A 14,255-nucleotide genomic window follows, 5' to 3' on the forward strand; every position below is an offset into this window, starting at 1 on the left:
AAGGACATTTTCTCAGGGCTCTGGTCCTGAGCTATTTTCTCAAAAAAAAAAATAATCTGGAAAAAAAAACCCACCAAAATGAAGCAAACAGCAAAACCCCACACAGAAATTGCACAGTGACAAATATAAATGGCAACAATAAGAAGTGTCCTAGAAGAAATATAAAAGTACATATTTTTCATAAATAAAAGAATCTTACAGTTTCTGTTCTTTTGCCTTTGCCTTTTCCACTGTTTTCTCATAGGCTTTTCTCTTTGCTAAAGGTGAAGGCTCGGGGATCTTCTTCTCTGACAGAGATGGCTGTCTAGAACTAAAGCAAGAAGAATCTCACTTTAAGGACATTTACAAAGCTGCTTTTATGACATTAGCTGTCATCCTCCATTTCAGAACATGCTTCATCTCTTATTGTCTCTTTTGAATCTACAGACTCTTAAATTTGTTCTCGCATTTTAATGTAAAAACACACTAAGTTTATCAACTTTCACAGTCTATCAACATATTGAAGAGCCAGATACTAAATATGCAAAGGTGATCTACTAAGTAATAAAAATCACTGACTGATAGAAATACAGCAGAGTATGTATCTCAATTTGAGATCATTGAGAAAATGAAAGGTCTGATTAAGACCTAAAATTTCAGATTCCACAACGTTCAACTAAAATAGACCACTTAAAGGCATGAAGAACAGAGAAATTATAACGATGCTTGAGTATGAATTAAACCTTGCATTAATACATTCATGTTTCAAGAAGAAATTCAAAATTAGGCATTGAGAAAGAGTACTTCCTGTTGACAATCTATTATAAGTAGAAGCATTGCTTCTCACCATCCCTTCTTGCCTTCCTCCTTGTTTTCCATCTGTCCTTTGTCTCTCTAGCTCTTTCTCTGAAATAATTCCAGTTCACAGTCACTGTGGTATTTCTCCCAACCTTTTACTCCCCGTTAATAACAGTGAAAAGATTATTTAGGTGTCAGCATTATTTCACTACAGTCAGATAATAAAATAAGGGCATGGTTTCTACTCTTCTGAACTGTTTCTCACTAGCTGGACACTGGCTTCTATTTATCCTTCACACACACACCCCCCACATGTATTTAGAAATTGTTACCGTTAGCATAAGGACCAGAAACACTTCCCAAAAGACAGAAGGCAGATTTTGAAAATACATTTATGCCACACAACTTTATTAGATAGAAAAAGTTCAGCCTGACACTAACTAGCATGTAGTTTTGGAGTTTTACGAGTCTGGATCTATGTACCTACAACTTTCTACAGGAGAAAAGCTGTAGCAGTTTCCCTTAGGAGAAAGTTGTGACAAAAATCCATCTAGGGACTGGCATGCTGAACAACATGATTTAACAAGGATAACACAATCAGCAAGCGCTACTTGACTCAATTAGCCGAGACCAACTGTCTCAAACAATCATACACATACTAAACAAGCCTTAATTGGAAGGTGAAGGTTGTACCTGTAGACACAGTGCCAAGAGTTTCATGCAGACCCTAGAGTGCCCCCAGGGTCTTCAAGAGACAAGAAAAGGAGGACAGGTGACAATCTGTCTAGTTTTGCAGAAAAGCCTGGCAGTTAAAATACACATGAGGGGAAAGGAGGGTTCAATTGTCTCAAGGCCAGAGTGCCTATTTCTCTGCAAGACTCCTTCACATCTAGGGATACTCTGCAAAGAACATAAAAAGAGGGGGAACAGGACACACTCCCTGTCTCTCTCTTTATCCAACCAGGTTGGAAGAGACCTTCAAGATCATCATGTCCAACCCATCAACCAATCCAACCCACCTAAACAGCTAAACCATGGCACCAAGCACCCCATCAAGTCTCCTCCTCAACACCTCCAATGATGGGAGACCCCACCACCTCCCCGGGCAGACCATTCCAATGGGCAATCACTCTCTCTGTATAGAACTTCTTCCTAACATCCAACCTAAACCTCCCCTGCTGCAGCCTGAGACTGTGTCCTCTTGTTCTGGTACTGGCTGCTTGGGAGAAGAGACCAACATCCACCTGTCTACAACTTATGAATGCAAGAGCCCTGGCGTCACAAGGCAAATCATAGTATCAGCCTGGTGGCTAGGTCTTTCAGCACAATGACAAACTTGGGTTATTGTTTTGACTGCCATGATTACCTATGTATCTATGAGCAGCTACCAGATTAAATAAACCAAACCAGAAACTGGAATCCAAGTTCCTCCGCCTCATACCAGCATCCTGCATACACAGACACCAAGCCTGCTCCCTCTTGCTCACTCTCTATCTGCCCCTTGGGTCTTCCATCTTTGACTCCACAGTGGCACATTCTCAGAAGAAGGTGTAAAGAGCATGATATTATTACTAATTGTTTTTGAAAGCCTGCAAATAAAAATGTGTCATTCTAGTTGGAATGAACTTCATATGATGTCAACAATCTGACTGAAAAAGAGCAAGACACTTAACTACAGGTTACTGGTGACCTTTTAGATGCCCCAGGATATCAGAGACATCTGAAAAGAGCTGTTGCAGACCACTCTGCTCTGAAGAGGCTGCTGTAGATAAGTTGAATAAAGGACAACAGCACTAGAATCTTTATAAACAGAATTCCAACCAAATATGCATTTAGGTGCTTCTCTGAGTGACCAAAGATTTGAGCAAAGTGAATTGTCTCCAGGGTAGAGCACTTTACTTATACACAAACAAGTAAATTTGCATCTAAGCATATATTAATTTCTGTTGCTTCCAGAAAATACATCTTTTGGATCATTGTTAATGTTTCTACCGCATCCCTGAATGCCACTTAAGTTAGTAGCACAAAGAAGATAATGTTTATTGCAGGTGAGACCACATTCTTCTCCAGAAGAATGTATTTTATTACAAGAGCTATGACTGCACTACAGGCCCATAGGATGGCCAGATGGCTCAAACACAGACCCTTTCTTCAGTGATGACCAGCAACCAGCAAAATCAGCAGTACTGAGTTCCCATTTTGAAAAAGCATCGCAGTTACAGTGAGGAAGTAACTGCAGATTGATTGTGGGAATTTTTTTAATTACTTATTTATTAAGACATGATCAATAACAAAGCACAATATATGCAAGGCCTACTGCTGATTGAATTGATTTATTGACAGCATGTAGCTAAGGTGCACACAATAGTTTTTAGAAATTCTGGTTTTGCCTTGTTGCTGGCTCACTTTCACAAATAGATACCATTCTAGAAGATGAAGGGAGGCAAAAGGTGGTATTACCTGAGTCTTGGATGCCAGGTCATAGCACTTGATGTTTTAAATCTTGAAGCTTCACAAGTCTCTAGTGATCTCATACTAACTGCAGAAACAAGTGGTTTTCTTCACCTATACTAACCCCCAAGAGCATTCTTTCCAAGCAGATTCTACATGTGAAATGCACTGAAGCCATCAGCATGGGTTAATAATTGCTATCAGCAGTGCTTTACAGTTCATGATTGTCACCTCAAGCACATGCTAGAAATACACAGTAAAAATAACACATTGCAAATGTATATTAGATGGAGACTGCCGTAAATACATTACGCAAATAGGACAGAGATAGTGAAAAATTGCCTAATTCCAGAATCTGCAACATGAAGATAGCTATGGGACAGTTTTTCCATATCACTGAATGTGGCAAGTGCATTCAGTTTATGCATGATTTTGTGCAATATAGGAGCTACTACCTAGAAAGCCAAGAACAGGATCTCTCGCAGTGAATGACTAATAACCAGCTGTGACATCGGTAGATATGAAAAGAACAGCATCAGGGCATTAAAAAGCGAAAGTGCACATAGGAGAGACATGTTGGCCCCAATTTAGATTTTCCCATTGTTTCTATTTGGCATCAAGTGATACTTTCAGTAAGTAAAGCTATTCTCTAATTGCAGCCTGTGGGGAACAGGAGAGATGCCTGACGACTGGAGAAAACAAATGTCACTCCAGGTTTTGAAAAGGAAAGGAAGTAGGACCTGGGTAACTACAGACCGGTCATTCTCAACTCCATCCCTGGAAAGGTGATGGAACAACTTAGCCTCAGGGGTGCTGTCTCTAGGCACATCAAGGATAAGAATGCCATTGAGAGCAGTCAATATGGTTTTACCAAGAGAAAGTCATGCCAACAGCATCCTGGCATGTACTAGAAAGGGTGTGATTGGCAGGTGGGGAAAGGTTCTCCTCCCCTTCTACTCTGCCCTGGTGAGGCTACATCTGGAATACTGTGTCTAGTTCTGGGCTCCTCAGTTCAAGAGGGAACTGCTTGGGAGACTAGCACAAAGCCACAAAGGCGATGAAGGGAATGGAACATCTTCCTTATAAGGAAAGGCTGAGGGAGCTGAGTCTCTTTAGCTTGGGGAAGAGGAGAATGAGGGGTGATCTCATCCAGGTTTGTAAATATGTGAAGGGCAAAGTTTTGCGTGGATGGAGCCAGGCTCTTCTCAGTGATGTCCAATGACAGGACAATAGGTGAAAGCACAGGAGGTTCCATGTGAATACCTGGAAAATTTTTTTCACTATAAGGGTGACAGAGCACTGGAATAGGCTGCCCCCAGAGAGAATATGGAGTCTCCTCTGGAGACATTCAAGACCTGCCTGGATGCATTCCTTTGTGGCTTGCCCTAGGTGATCCTGCTTTGGCAGTGGGGTTGGACTTGAGTTCTGCAGGTCCCTTCCAAACCCTAATACTCTATGATAGGACTTTCAAGTATTCTTTCAACTTCACACTTGCATGCTCTGCTAATATATAGACTTCATTTTAAGCATGGTTCACTCAAATGACTCACATAGGTCAAACCTAACAGTTAGGACCTTATAAAATGTAGCAATACTATCTGTAAAAAGTTTTGGGGTGTTTTTGTTTTGGTGTGTCTTTTTGGGTTGTGATTTTGTTTGGGTTTTTTAACCAATCTCTTTTCTAAGCAGATTCTATCTATCTCCCTAGAATGTGCATTTCTCACAGCACCTATACTGGATGAATCTTTCCCACTACTTAGAAACAAGGCTACTGTAAATTTACTATGACAAAGCAACTTAACAGAAATGATCTCTTTCATAACACATTATTTACAACGGTACATTTATACTTTCTGAAAATGTGATGGTAGAAAAGAAGAAGTATTATTCAGCAAGATTCCAGTTTATCAACCTTCTTTGTAAAGTTAAAGTAATAGATTACAAGAAATTTGAAACATGCAGGTTTTTTTAAAAGCAAAGGATAATTAGTACAGCATGGCAAACTTACATGCCGCCTATCTTAGAAGGTAAGCCAGATGGGGGAATAAACTCTCTGTCCCTAGCAGAAGTGTCATTTGTGTCAGCAGCCATCCCACTTTCTTGTGTTTCTGAAACTGATGCAAGAGGGCCAGACAAAGAGTCTGCAGCACTAATGTCAGAGACCACATCACTGCTGTCTGCATATAGCAATTCCATCTGAGTAGTGGTCCTCCGTCGGGCCTGAAGACAAATGAAAACCAAGTTGTGACAAACATTTCACATTACATGTCAGGAGTTCTACATGTAAGTTTACCATTGGCTAGTAGTTAGCATCCACCTCAATTTGCTCGGCAATTACCTTTGGAAACTAAAATCAAAGAGCTGACCTCTACCCTTCAGGATGCAGTTCAAATTGAACATCATGAAATGCTGATTTGACAATAGGTTTCCAAAGGTATCCTTTCATCCAACTACAAGTGCCCACCAATACTACAGTACATGACTCTTCTAAAGTTTATCCAAGTGAAACGTTGTAAAGCAGAGAGGAACACAGCCATTACAAAAATTACACTTATCTTACGTCAACATATTCAGACCAAAGTCACTCAGTTCACCTGCCCAAAGAGCTGCAGCCCAACAAACACTACCAATAATGCAACAGCCAACATAAATATATTCTCCCAAAACAACTGCAGTTAGAAGAGCAGAGGCTAAGCTTCTTTGCAAACTTGGTTTATGCTTCTGTGAGCACAGAAACAGAATCACAATCAGTGCACACACTTTCAGTTCCCATTTCATTAATATTAAACTGCAGCCAGCCCAGATAATTACAATGGCATTGGAGGTACGTAAGAACCTGCAGATCAAACTTCTGCTTTGGATTGATAGTAATTAGAAGAATAGAATAGGATTAACCAGGTTGGAAAAGACCTCTGAGATTATCAAGTCCAACCTATCATCCAACACTATCTAATCAACTAAACCATAATTCATTCTGAAACCATAAAAAATTAACCACAAATTATTAAAAAAAAATAGCACATTTGCACAGTGCTTCTCAGAGAGGAGTATCACACAAATGCACCACTTCACCTTTTGCATGTCTTCATTAAGGCAAAGGAAGAACATTCCTACCTTGCTTTTGGGTTTGACTTCACCACAAAGTTTCAAAAGATCTGAAGATAATGAACTAAAAGAAAAATTGTATCACAGTTAGATAAAACAGTACTTTTGTTTTTCCAGAATGTGTATTTTTGATGCTTCTGTCTACTGATATGGCGGGCAAAGTGAAACAAAACAATACCAGCAGTAACTTGTAGTAGATACACGATGTGTTACAAAAAGAAAGTGACCAGAATTTTTATAGAACTAGATCCAGTTATATGATAATAAAGATTGCTCACCTCCCTTCTGTCCCAGGACTATGCAACGGGGCATCCTCATCACTACTATCTTCCAAATTTTCTAGAAAGTTTCCGAAAGAGTAATGTTAGTCTGGCCATCTACAACAACAAGATGTAAAGGTACTAAGTGCTGTATGAAACAACCCAGAATGTCAAAGGTAGATGAACAGCACACATAAGGCAGGGGTTTTCGAAGTATGTTGAGTAATTGCTAGGCATACTGTGCTAAATGTGGTCCTCTATTTATTGTAGCAGAGCAACAGGAACGACAGAGAACCAGAAATATATTCTAGAAGGAAATCCAGAAGAAAAAAAAAAGACAAATCAAAGAAAATTAATGTAAGACACAGGAGAGGCAGGATGTAAGTCGATGGACAGTAAGGATGTCTCTTCCTCCTCCTTTTTTAAAATTGTTTTGTAAAATTCTTGCTCCAAGACAGAGTCTAGTTATAGATGGCACAATTTGGGCTGACAAAAAACAAGCACTTCTATTATATAAGCATTTAGCTGTCAAAACAGGATGATGCCATCATTTAAAACTACAGAATTGCTTCCTAAAAAGATATTTAATTGTGCTGCAGTTAATGTTAAAAATTAAGTTGTTTGGTAGAACAGCTACTGAAGTAAAATGGGTGCACAAATCTGTCCACAAAAGACAAAACCAACACGCATGTCATACACAAACACTCTCAAAATCAGATTAACATGTCTGCCAGCAAATGGTACAAAACATTTAGCTGAGACAATCAGTTCAGTTCCAAACTGTTGGGAAACCAAATCCCCTAACTTGAATGTTATTCCAATAATATATTTTAGCATAATTGAAGAATATAGGTAATATATTCCTCCAGGCAAACTCCATAATTAATAGAATCATGACATTTTCAGGGTTAAATAACCTCTAATTACACCCCAGGAAGGAAAGATGGATCCCCTGGGAAACGGTTGAATCATCATCCCTAAAGGTGTTTAAAAGACACACACACATAGAGCTAAGGGACATGATTTAGTACCAGACTTGGTAGAGTCAGATACTGGTTGGACTTGATCTTAAAGGTCTTTTCCAATCAAAATTATTCTATGTATGCTCTCCAGTTGAATCCTGGAAGGAATTAAGGGAGAAAAGTGCTGCCTTCTCATGCATGGTCTACCTAAAAACCTCCTGAAAAAAATCGAAACATCAATCTAGCACCAACATCAACAAGACATTTTAGAGGTACTCCACTGCTTTGCTAAAACTAATAATGTAACTCTTAATTAAGAAATATAACAATAACACGGAGAAAGAGTCATGAGGAATAGCACTCTCTTGGGTTTGTCTCATTCTGGATTAGAGCCCACATTAAATCTTCTCTGTGTGTGTTGTCATGCTCTGCCTCCTGCAGAAGAGGATCTAGAGTACTGATCTTCCAACATGGCACAAAAGCAGCATCAATAAAATAAATGTATTATTTTAAAACTTAAGATTCATATTGGGGAATTACTACTTCATGACCGTCTCAACTTGCAGTCAGCTTTCACAGGCAACAAAATGAAGTGAGAAGAGGCAGAAGAGCAAGAATCTGCAAGAGGGAGAAGTCATGAAAGCAGCAATTAATTAGTAAAGGCAGTACAGCTTGTGAGGAGCTGCTAATAAGCCAGTGAATGAAGAACACCAGGACTTTTCTGCTAACTTGCCTTCACCCTCATGTAGAGGCAACTGGACAATACTGATAGAATGCAGTAGACCAGCACAGTTCATCCAGATGCAACTGCATTCAAGCAGCCCTCTCAAAACCTGTATGTACATGGCTGTGAGTCACATCCATGAACACCCAGATGTCACAGGTAGGAAGGAAAAGTAACTCCTTCAGGAAGGAGTCACTCAGCATCACTTCAGGACTTGACTTTGTGGTCCTGTTAACACTTTACTAGAGTAGATGGGCTAACAAATAACAGGTGGCTCATCCACACACCAGGCAGGTATGCATTGAAAACCAATTCTCAAGGTAAAGATTTGAGCCTGTGATGTGTTTTGCTGCAAAATGAACTCTTATGCCCTACATGTAGGTGCACAACTTCAGCGAGGAATCCCCAAACTTCTTCAAGCCAAGTATATTCGAATGGCTAAGAACTTCTGAGGATATCATAGCTGAAAGTAGGCATCAAAGGAATGGAGGACAATCACTGTGGAAGTGCAAACCCTCTGGCTTGGGATGAGGCTGGCTGACTATTGCCACTGAGTTGTCATTCAGCTTAGTGAAATTGGTCTCAGGATCTGCTGCCACCTACACTTCCATCTGGGAGAAAAGCAGCAGGTATTAAGGGAACCCCTGCACCAACAGAATCCCTTCTAACCAGTCAGTCAGTCCCAGCCTCAAAGCCTCACTATTGCAGTGTCTGAACTCCACACTGAAAAAAAGCCCCAATAACCAAAAACGTTTAGCCACTAGTAATCTACAATACAAACTATCAGCAGTCTGGATTTCAGTTTGGACCGAGGTTAGCATGGTACATTCAGATAAGATGCACCCACAGTGAAGATTAGTCCCAAATGGCTTAGGTGTTTTAAAAGCCTGAGTTCATGCTGGCAAAGTGTTACAGAGCTTCTTTAATGAGATATACTCCACAAACATTTTGATGGTACAGCTACTGTTTCAACGCATTTAACAAGCATCTTTCTACTGCATCCAGATGCTGTTAATAAGCAAAAGCCTGTTCAAGGCTAAAGAAAATGCAGTGGTAACTTCCTGGATGGAGAAATAGTGCCCTCTTCTCCAGCAGGGTGAACACACATACATATTCCCACACTTTAAGAGTCTATTTTAGGTACACCATGATATTAGGCACTGAGGTTCCTGAATAAATACTGGCTGTATGCAGCATGATGCCCTGACATAGGTCTTCAGGTGAAACCTCTCAGAAAGCTGGCAAAGTTCTTGCCATCTCATACTAGATGATGACCAATACAGTTTCAGGCAGTCTTATGCTTTTGAAATCTTTCAAATGCCTATGCAAACTAGCACAGGATAGCAAAACAGCATTAAAAGTAACAGAAGGTGTTACAAAAAGAATTGTTACTAATATCAGGAATTTGTTTCAAGCACATCTGATTTTATGGCTCTAAGGGAAGGAAGAAAAGCATAATTTATTGAGGAAAAGTAATGTCAACAAAAGACTCATTTCCTCAGTGACATCAGTGAAGTCAGTAACTAAATCCATGCTGAAAAAAATGAGATGTAGTTTGCATTCTATACAATATTTACATTATGAAACATGCTAGCTGCAAAAGGCTAAAAATCACCTGCACCTTAACAATGTTTTTTTGTCAGACCTAAAAAAGATTAGCAGAATTTGTTACAACAACAGCAGAGCAATATAGCTTTATGCAGCCTGACCATGCTATGTGTTTCTCAATAGCGAGTTGTAAATCTGAAATACAGCTCGGTTTCCTGTGCTCACTTCTTATCTGACAAATCTTAATAATGGGAAGGGCTATGAGTGGTTTCATAAAGGAAGAAATGCTCTGTAAGCTGACGGCAATGAGTACATCTACAGGCAAACTTGACACACATCACAAATTCTAAGATGCACCAGTTAGTGAACGTGAATGATTAGTAACTCATGCAGCTGTACAGTACACAGAGAGCTAAATATACTTACCCATCGGTATGCTATCTAGGTCTGTGTAAATAACAGCAACAAGGAAAGAAAAGCAACACTCCAATCAAAACATATCCATTTATAAAAAGCAGTAAAACAAAAAGTACTTAATGTATTCTCAATTTTCCTTGATATCATCTGCTGAAGAGTAGAATAGATGCCGTAACAGACATACGATGCCACTTTCAAAATCATTAGGATATGATAATTGAACAGGATTTCATATTTAGAATTTCGCATTCAGAAGTTAAAATCATACCAAATTATAAATGCACAGTCTTCTGTAAAAACAACAAGCAGATTATTTAAATTTAAATGCTCTCTGTAATAATAAAACAAAAAACTTATTTGCTACATTTAATTGCTGAGGCATGTACTTTAAAATGATATGTGCATGTCAGTGTGAAACAGAGCATAAGTAGTTAAAACACAGCATCTATTCAGAAAAGAAATAGCCTAGAATGCCCAGTACAGCATGCACAAAAGGCCAACATTACATGCAGTTGTCTATTCAGAAGAGATGATGACAAAATTACCTTGCAAAGCATGACCCAGCAAAGCATCAAGTTCAGGATTTAACTCAGCTTTTTCTTTTAGCATGTGAAACAGCAGCTGATTTTGAGTAGCACTAGTGATTTCTGTCTGCTTAAGGCGTCCCTCAAGAACTTTGATCTGAGCTTCTTTCTGAGCTGCCTGGAGACCCTAGGAGAAAGACAAAGATGACAAATGCTTTACCACCTGCCCTGGGTTAACACAGCCCATTCTCATAAGTTCCCCCTGTCCTCATACAGATGGAAGGGAAAGTAACACAGGAAAAAAAAACACCCTATGGGTTGAGATATAGAGTTGGAGATTAGATGCTGTACAACTACCTTAGCAAAAGCAGAAACAGCAGCAGAAGGCAGCAATAAACGCCCCCAACCCAAGCACACAGCAGCCAGCACAATGGAATAGACCAACACCTCAGAAATAGCAACCAGAAGAGTAAGTCTCTCATGTTACAATCTGAATTTCAAGCCCCAGCCAGCACTTTCTTTTTGAAGCTGGTGTGACATCAGTAAGGTAGCGAATTTTCACATGAGCAGACTCAACTCAACCCATGATACCACAACTTAAAGATTATCTTTAAAAAAAAAATAAAAGACAACTTTTAGTTGACACAATCACTAAGCATTCACTTAATTGTGCTCCTTAGTCACCAAATGCATATTTGCAAGGCAGAGTCCAAGTTAGACATAGCTCCCAAGCACAATTCATAGATTCTTTGCATTAAATTAGCATAGAATCAATAATTTTGGATAAGACCTCAAGTATCATCAAGTCCAAACTGTCACCCAAGACCTCATGACTACTAGACCATGGCACCAAATGCCATGTCCAATCGCCTCTTGAACACCTCCAGGGACAATTAAGAGTAGCAAGAAACTGAAAAGGCAGCACCGGGGTCTTCCCTACAGAATCACTTAGCAAACTTTCAGCTTCTGCTGAAATATTACATGGTCTAACTTAAAAAGAGTCCGTAAGGCTCATGGATTATTGGAAACTGTTTAGTTGTAGAAAAATACAGTCAAGGTAATCTACTGAGAATGTTTTCCAAATATAGGAAACAGTAAGGAAAAATTGAAGGTACAACACACCTTCTCAAAGACTTATAGTACAATGGAACTTTAAGTGACTTGAGAAAAAAAGTGTAGTGCTACAGACTTACACATTAGATTTTGATTTTATCATGAACAAAAGCCAAAATATCAAAAGACATTTTGTATGTGGAAAGAAACAATAGAATAGATAGCAGTCATGACCAGTTTTGCAAGGTAACGTACCTTCAATTCTCCTACACAGTAATTGCATATCAAAACAGCGAAAAACACTAGTGGAGTTTTTATTGTGATAGGAGAAATTGTTCACAAAGTCAGAGGCACTTTTCTCATATTGACTCAGCAAGAATTTGGTATCTGTATGACGTGCCCAAGGGCTGAAAAAAATTTCAAAAATATAAATAATCAAAAAAATATAAATAATTTCAATAGCTGTAAAATGTTTTGTTTGATCCAATGACACTGTGCCTCCAGAACAGAAAGAGAAGCAGCAGCATGGGAGTATGATACATGTGCCCAGGGTTATAAACTGCCAAATACTAGTTTTGAAAATATTACTCCCTAAAGCTTTCAGAAAGTCCCTATTGCTCTACTTGAAAGTAGAAGTCTGACTAAATTTTGCCACGAATCAATGCATACCTTAAAGAAAAAAAAAAAAAATTAAGGCTCATCTTTTTAAGGAAGCAGCTAAGCCAGTCTTTAAAAGAGATCCTAAGCATTCTTTAGGAGCTTGTTGAAAAACATAGAAAGAGATTGATTTGATTATGAAAAGCTAATACTCTCATGTTGTAACACGAGGCAATTAATGAAGTAAAGTAGGGTCTACTGGGAGTTGCAAAATAGGCAACAGGTTGAAGAGCACAGTGGATCTTAAGGGCCTTCACACCGAGAACAAGCTTTGCTCAGTAGTGTTCACCAGCTTTGCTCTAACACACATCAGTCAGTCCTGATATTGGCACAGCTCTGCTTCTGATACATGACATAGCCCAGGCACACATATTTTGCTTAATTCCTTACCTTATTGATACCCATCGTGAGGAAGTGATCCAGCAAATATCGAGCTTCTGTCAAAGTGCAAGCATTAATCACTGCTGTCACATCCAAGGTCTCCCCTTCTTCCTATGTGTGCAACAGTATAAATTGTCAGATTCTGAAAACTGCCTCCCCCCCCACCTTTTTTAAAAAAAAACCACCACCACACCACATCATCACTGTAATCACTGAAAACAGAAACAGTGAGGAAGCTGCAGTATCACCCAATTTGTCCTCCTGCTATGTCTAAACCATGCCTGAAAGTTTTATTTTACAAAATATTCCCCAAACATCCTAAAGTACAGATTCTGCAGCATTCTTCCTCAGCTTCTTTCCTATTAGAAAGCTCTAATCAAACTCAGATCACTTCTTTCTACAAGCTAAGATATTCACAGAGGATACAAAAATTAGTGCATTTCTTCAGTCTCTGCAGTCTTCATGCATTTGAATGTTTTTCCCTTTAGTCTTTTGCTCATCTTTCTTCTAATTATTCGCAATCAGTATTAAGTACTACAGTACCTCTAAGAATTAAGTGTTTTGAGCTCACCACTACTTTACTACTAAAGTCCTGTAACTTTGCACTATGCTATGCAAAATTCAAGAAACATGCATTAAAGCACACATTAGCCCAAGATGGGAGATAAAGAACTCAAGCACTGTGATATAAAAGTATTAATATGTATTACAGTTCAGATTTCATGTTACCAGATGCCAAGAGACCAAGGAGACTGTATGTAGGGAAATCTTCCTGCTAGATCATGTAAAGTATAACACATATTTTAAGATTTTTCACATTTGCATTTCACTGCTTTTCAGTGCCCAGTACAAGGGCACAATGACTTCCCTACTCCTGCTGGCCACACTATTCCTGATACAGGCCAGTATGCCCCTGGCTCTCTTGACCACCTGGGCACACTGCTGGCTCATGTTCAGACCACTGTCAACTAGCATCACTAGGCCTTTTTCACCAGGCAACTTTCTAGCCACTCTGCCCCAAGCCCATAGTATTACATGGCATTAGTGTGACCCAAGAGCAGGACGCAGCACCTCGGTTTGTTAAACCTCATACAATTGGCCTCAGTCCACACATCCAGCCTGTCCAGATCTCTTTGCAGAGCTTTCCTACCCTCAAGCAGACCAACACTCCCACACAGTTTAGTGTCACCTGCAAACTTACTGAGGGGGAACTCAATCTCCTCATCTAGATCATGAGAGGGGGAAGATGTTAATAAATGCAGGAAGAGGATATAAGCTGTTAGGCTTCAGTCCCAAAAGTGATATTAATGCCATCAGAATAGAAGTGATTGGCTTTGAGATCTAAATACTTTGTAGTCTCAACATGCATTACCCTATTGACATAAAATCTCAGATC

General features: G+C 39.3%; 1 protein-coding gene across 9 annotated transcripts in view; it reads right to left on the reverse strand.

The window, feature by feature from the left end:
• The window catches only part of KIF21A (kinesin family member 21A), a 90,264-nt gene that overhangs the window by 15,638 nt on the left and 60,371 nt on the right, over positions 1-14,255 (reverse strand). For 6 of the 9 annotated variants that reach the window (XM_068166626.1, XM_068166603.1, XM_068166621.1 and 3 more), the window contains 7 exons: positions 12,869-12,970; positions 10,790-10,955; positions 10,254-10,274; positions 6,612-6,672; positions 6,343-6,397; positions 5,237-5,448; positions 200-310 (listed from right to left, as the gene is read on the reverse strand). In XM_068166626.1, the coding sequence (XP_068022727.1) occupies positions 200-310; positions 5,237-5,448; positions 6,343-6,397; positions 6,612-6,672; positions 10,254-10,274; positions 10,790-10,955; positions 12,869-12,970 (728 nt within the window). The remainder of the gene's footprint in view (positions 1-199; positions 311-5,236; positions 5,449-6,342; positions 6,398-6,611; positions 6,673-10,253; positions 10,275-10,789; positions 10,956-12,868; positions 12,971-14,255) is intronic. The other 3 variants (XM_068166611.1, XM_068166627.1, XM_068166635.1) reach the window with 1 other exon arrangement.

This window comes from Melanerpes formicivorus, unplaced genomic scaffold, assembly GCF_026170545.1.
Source record: "Melanerpes formicivorus ecotype bairdi unplaced genomic scaffold, bMelFor1.0.p_v2 SCAF_3, whole genome shotgun sequence".
NCBI classification, from domain to species: Eukaryota; Metazoa; Chordata; class Aves; order Piciformes; family Picidae; genus Melanerpes; species Melanerpes formicivorus.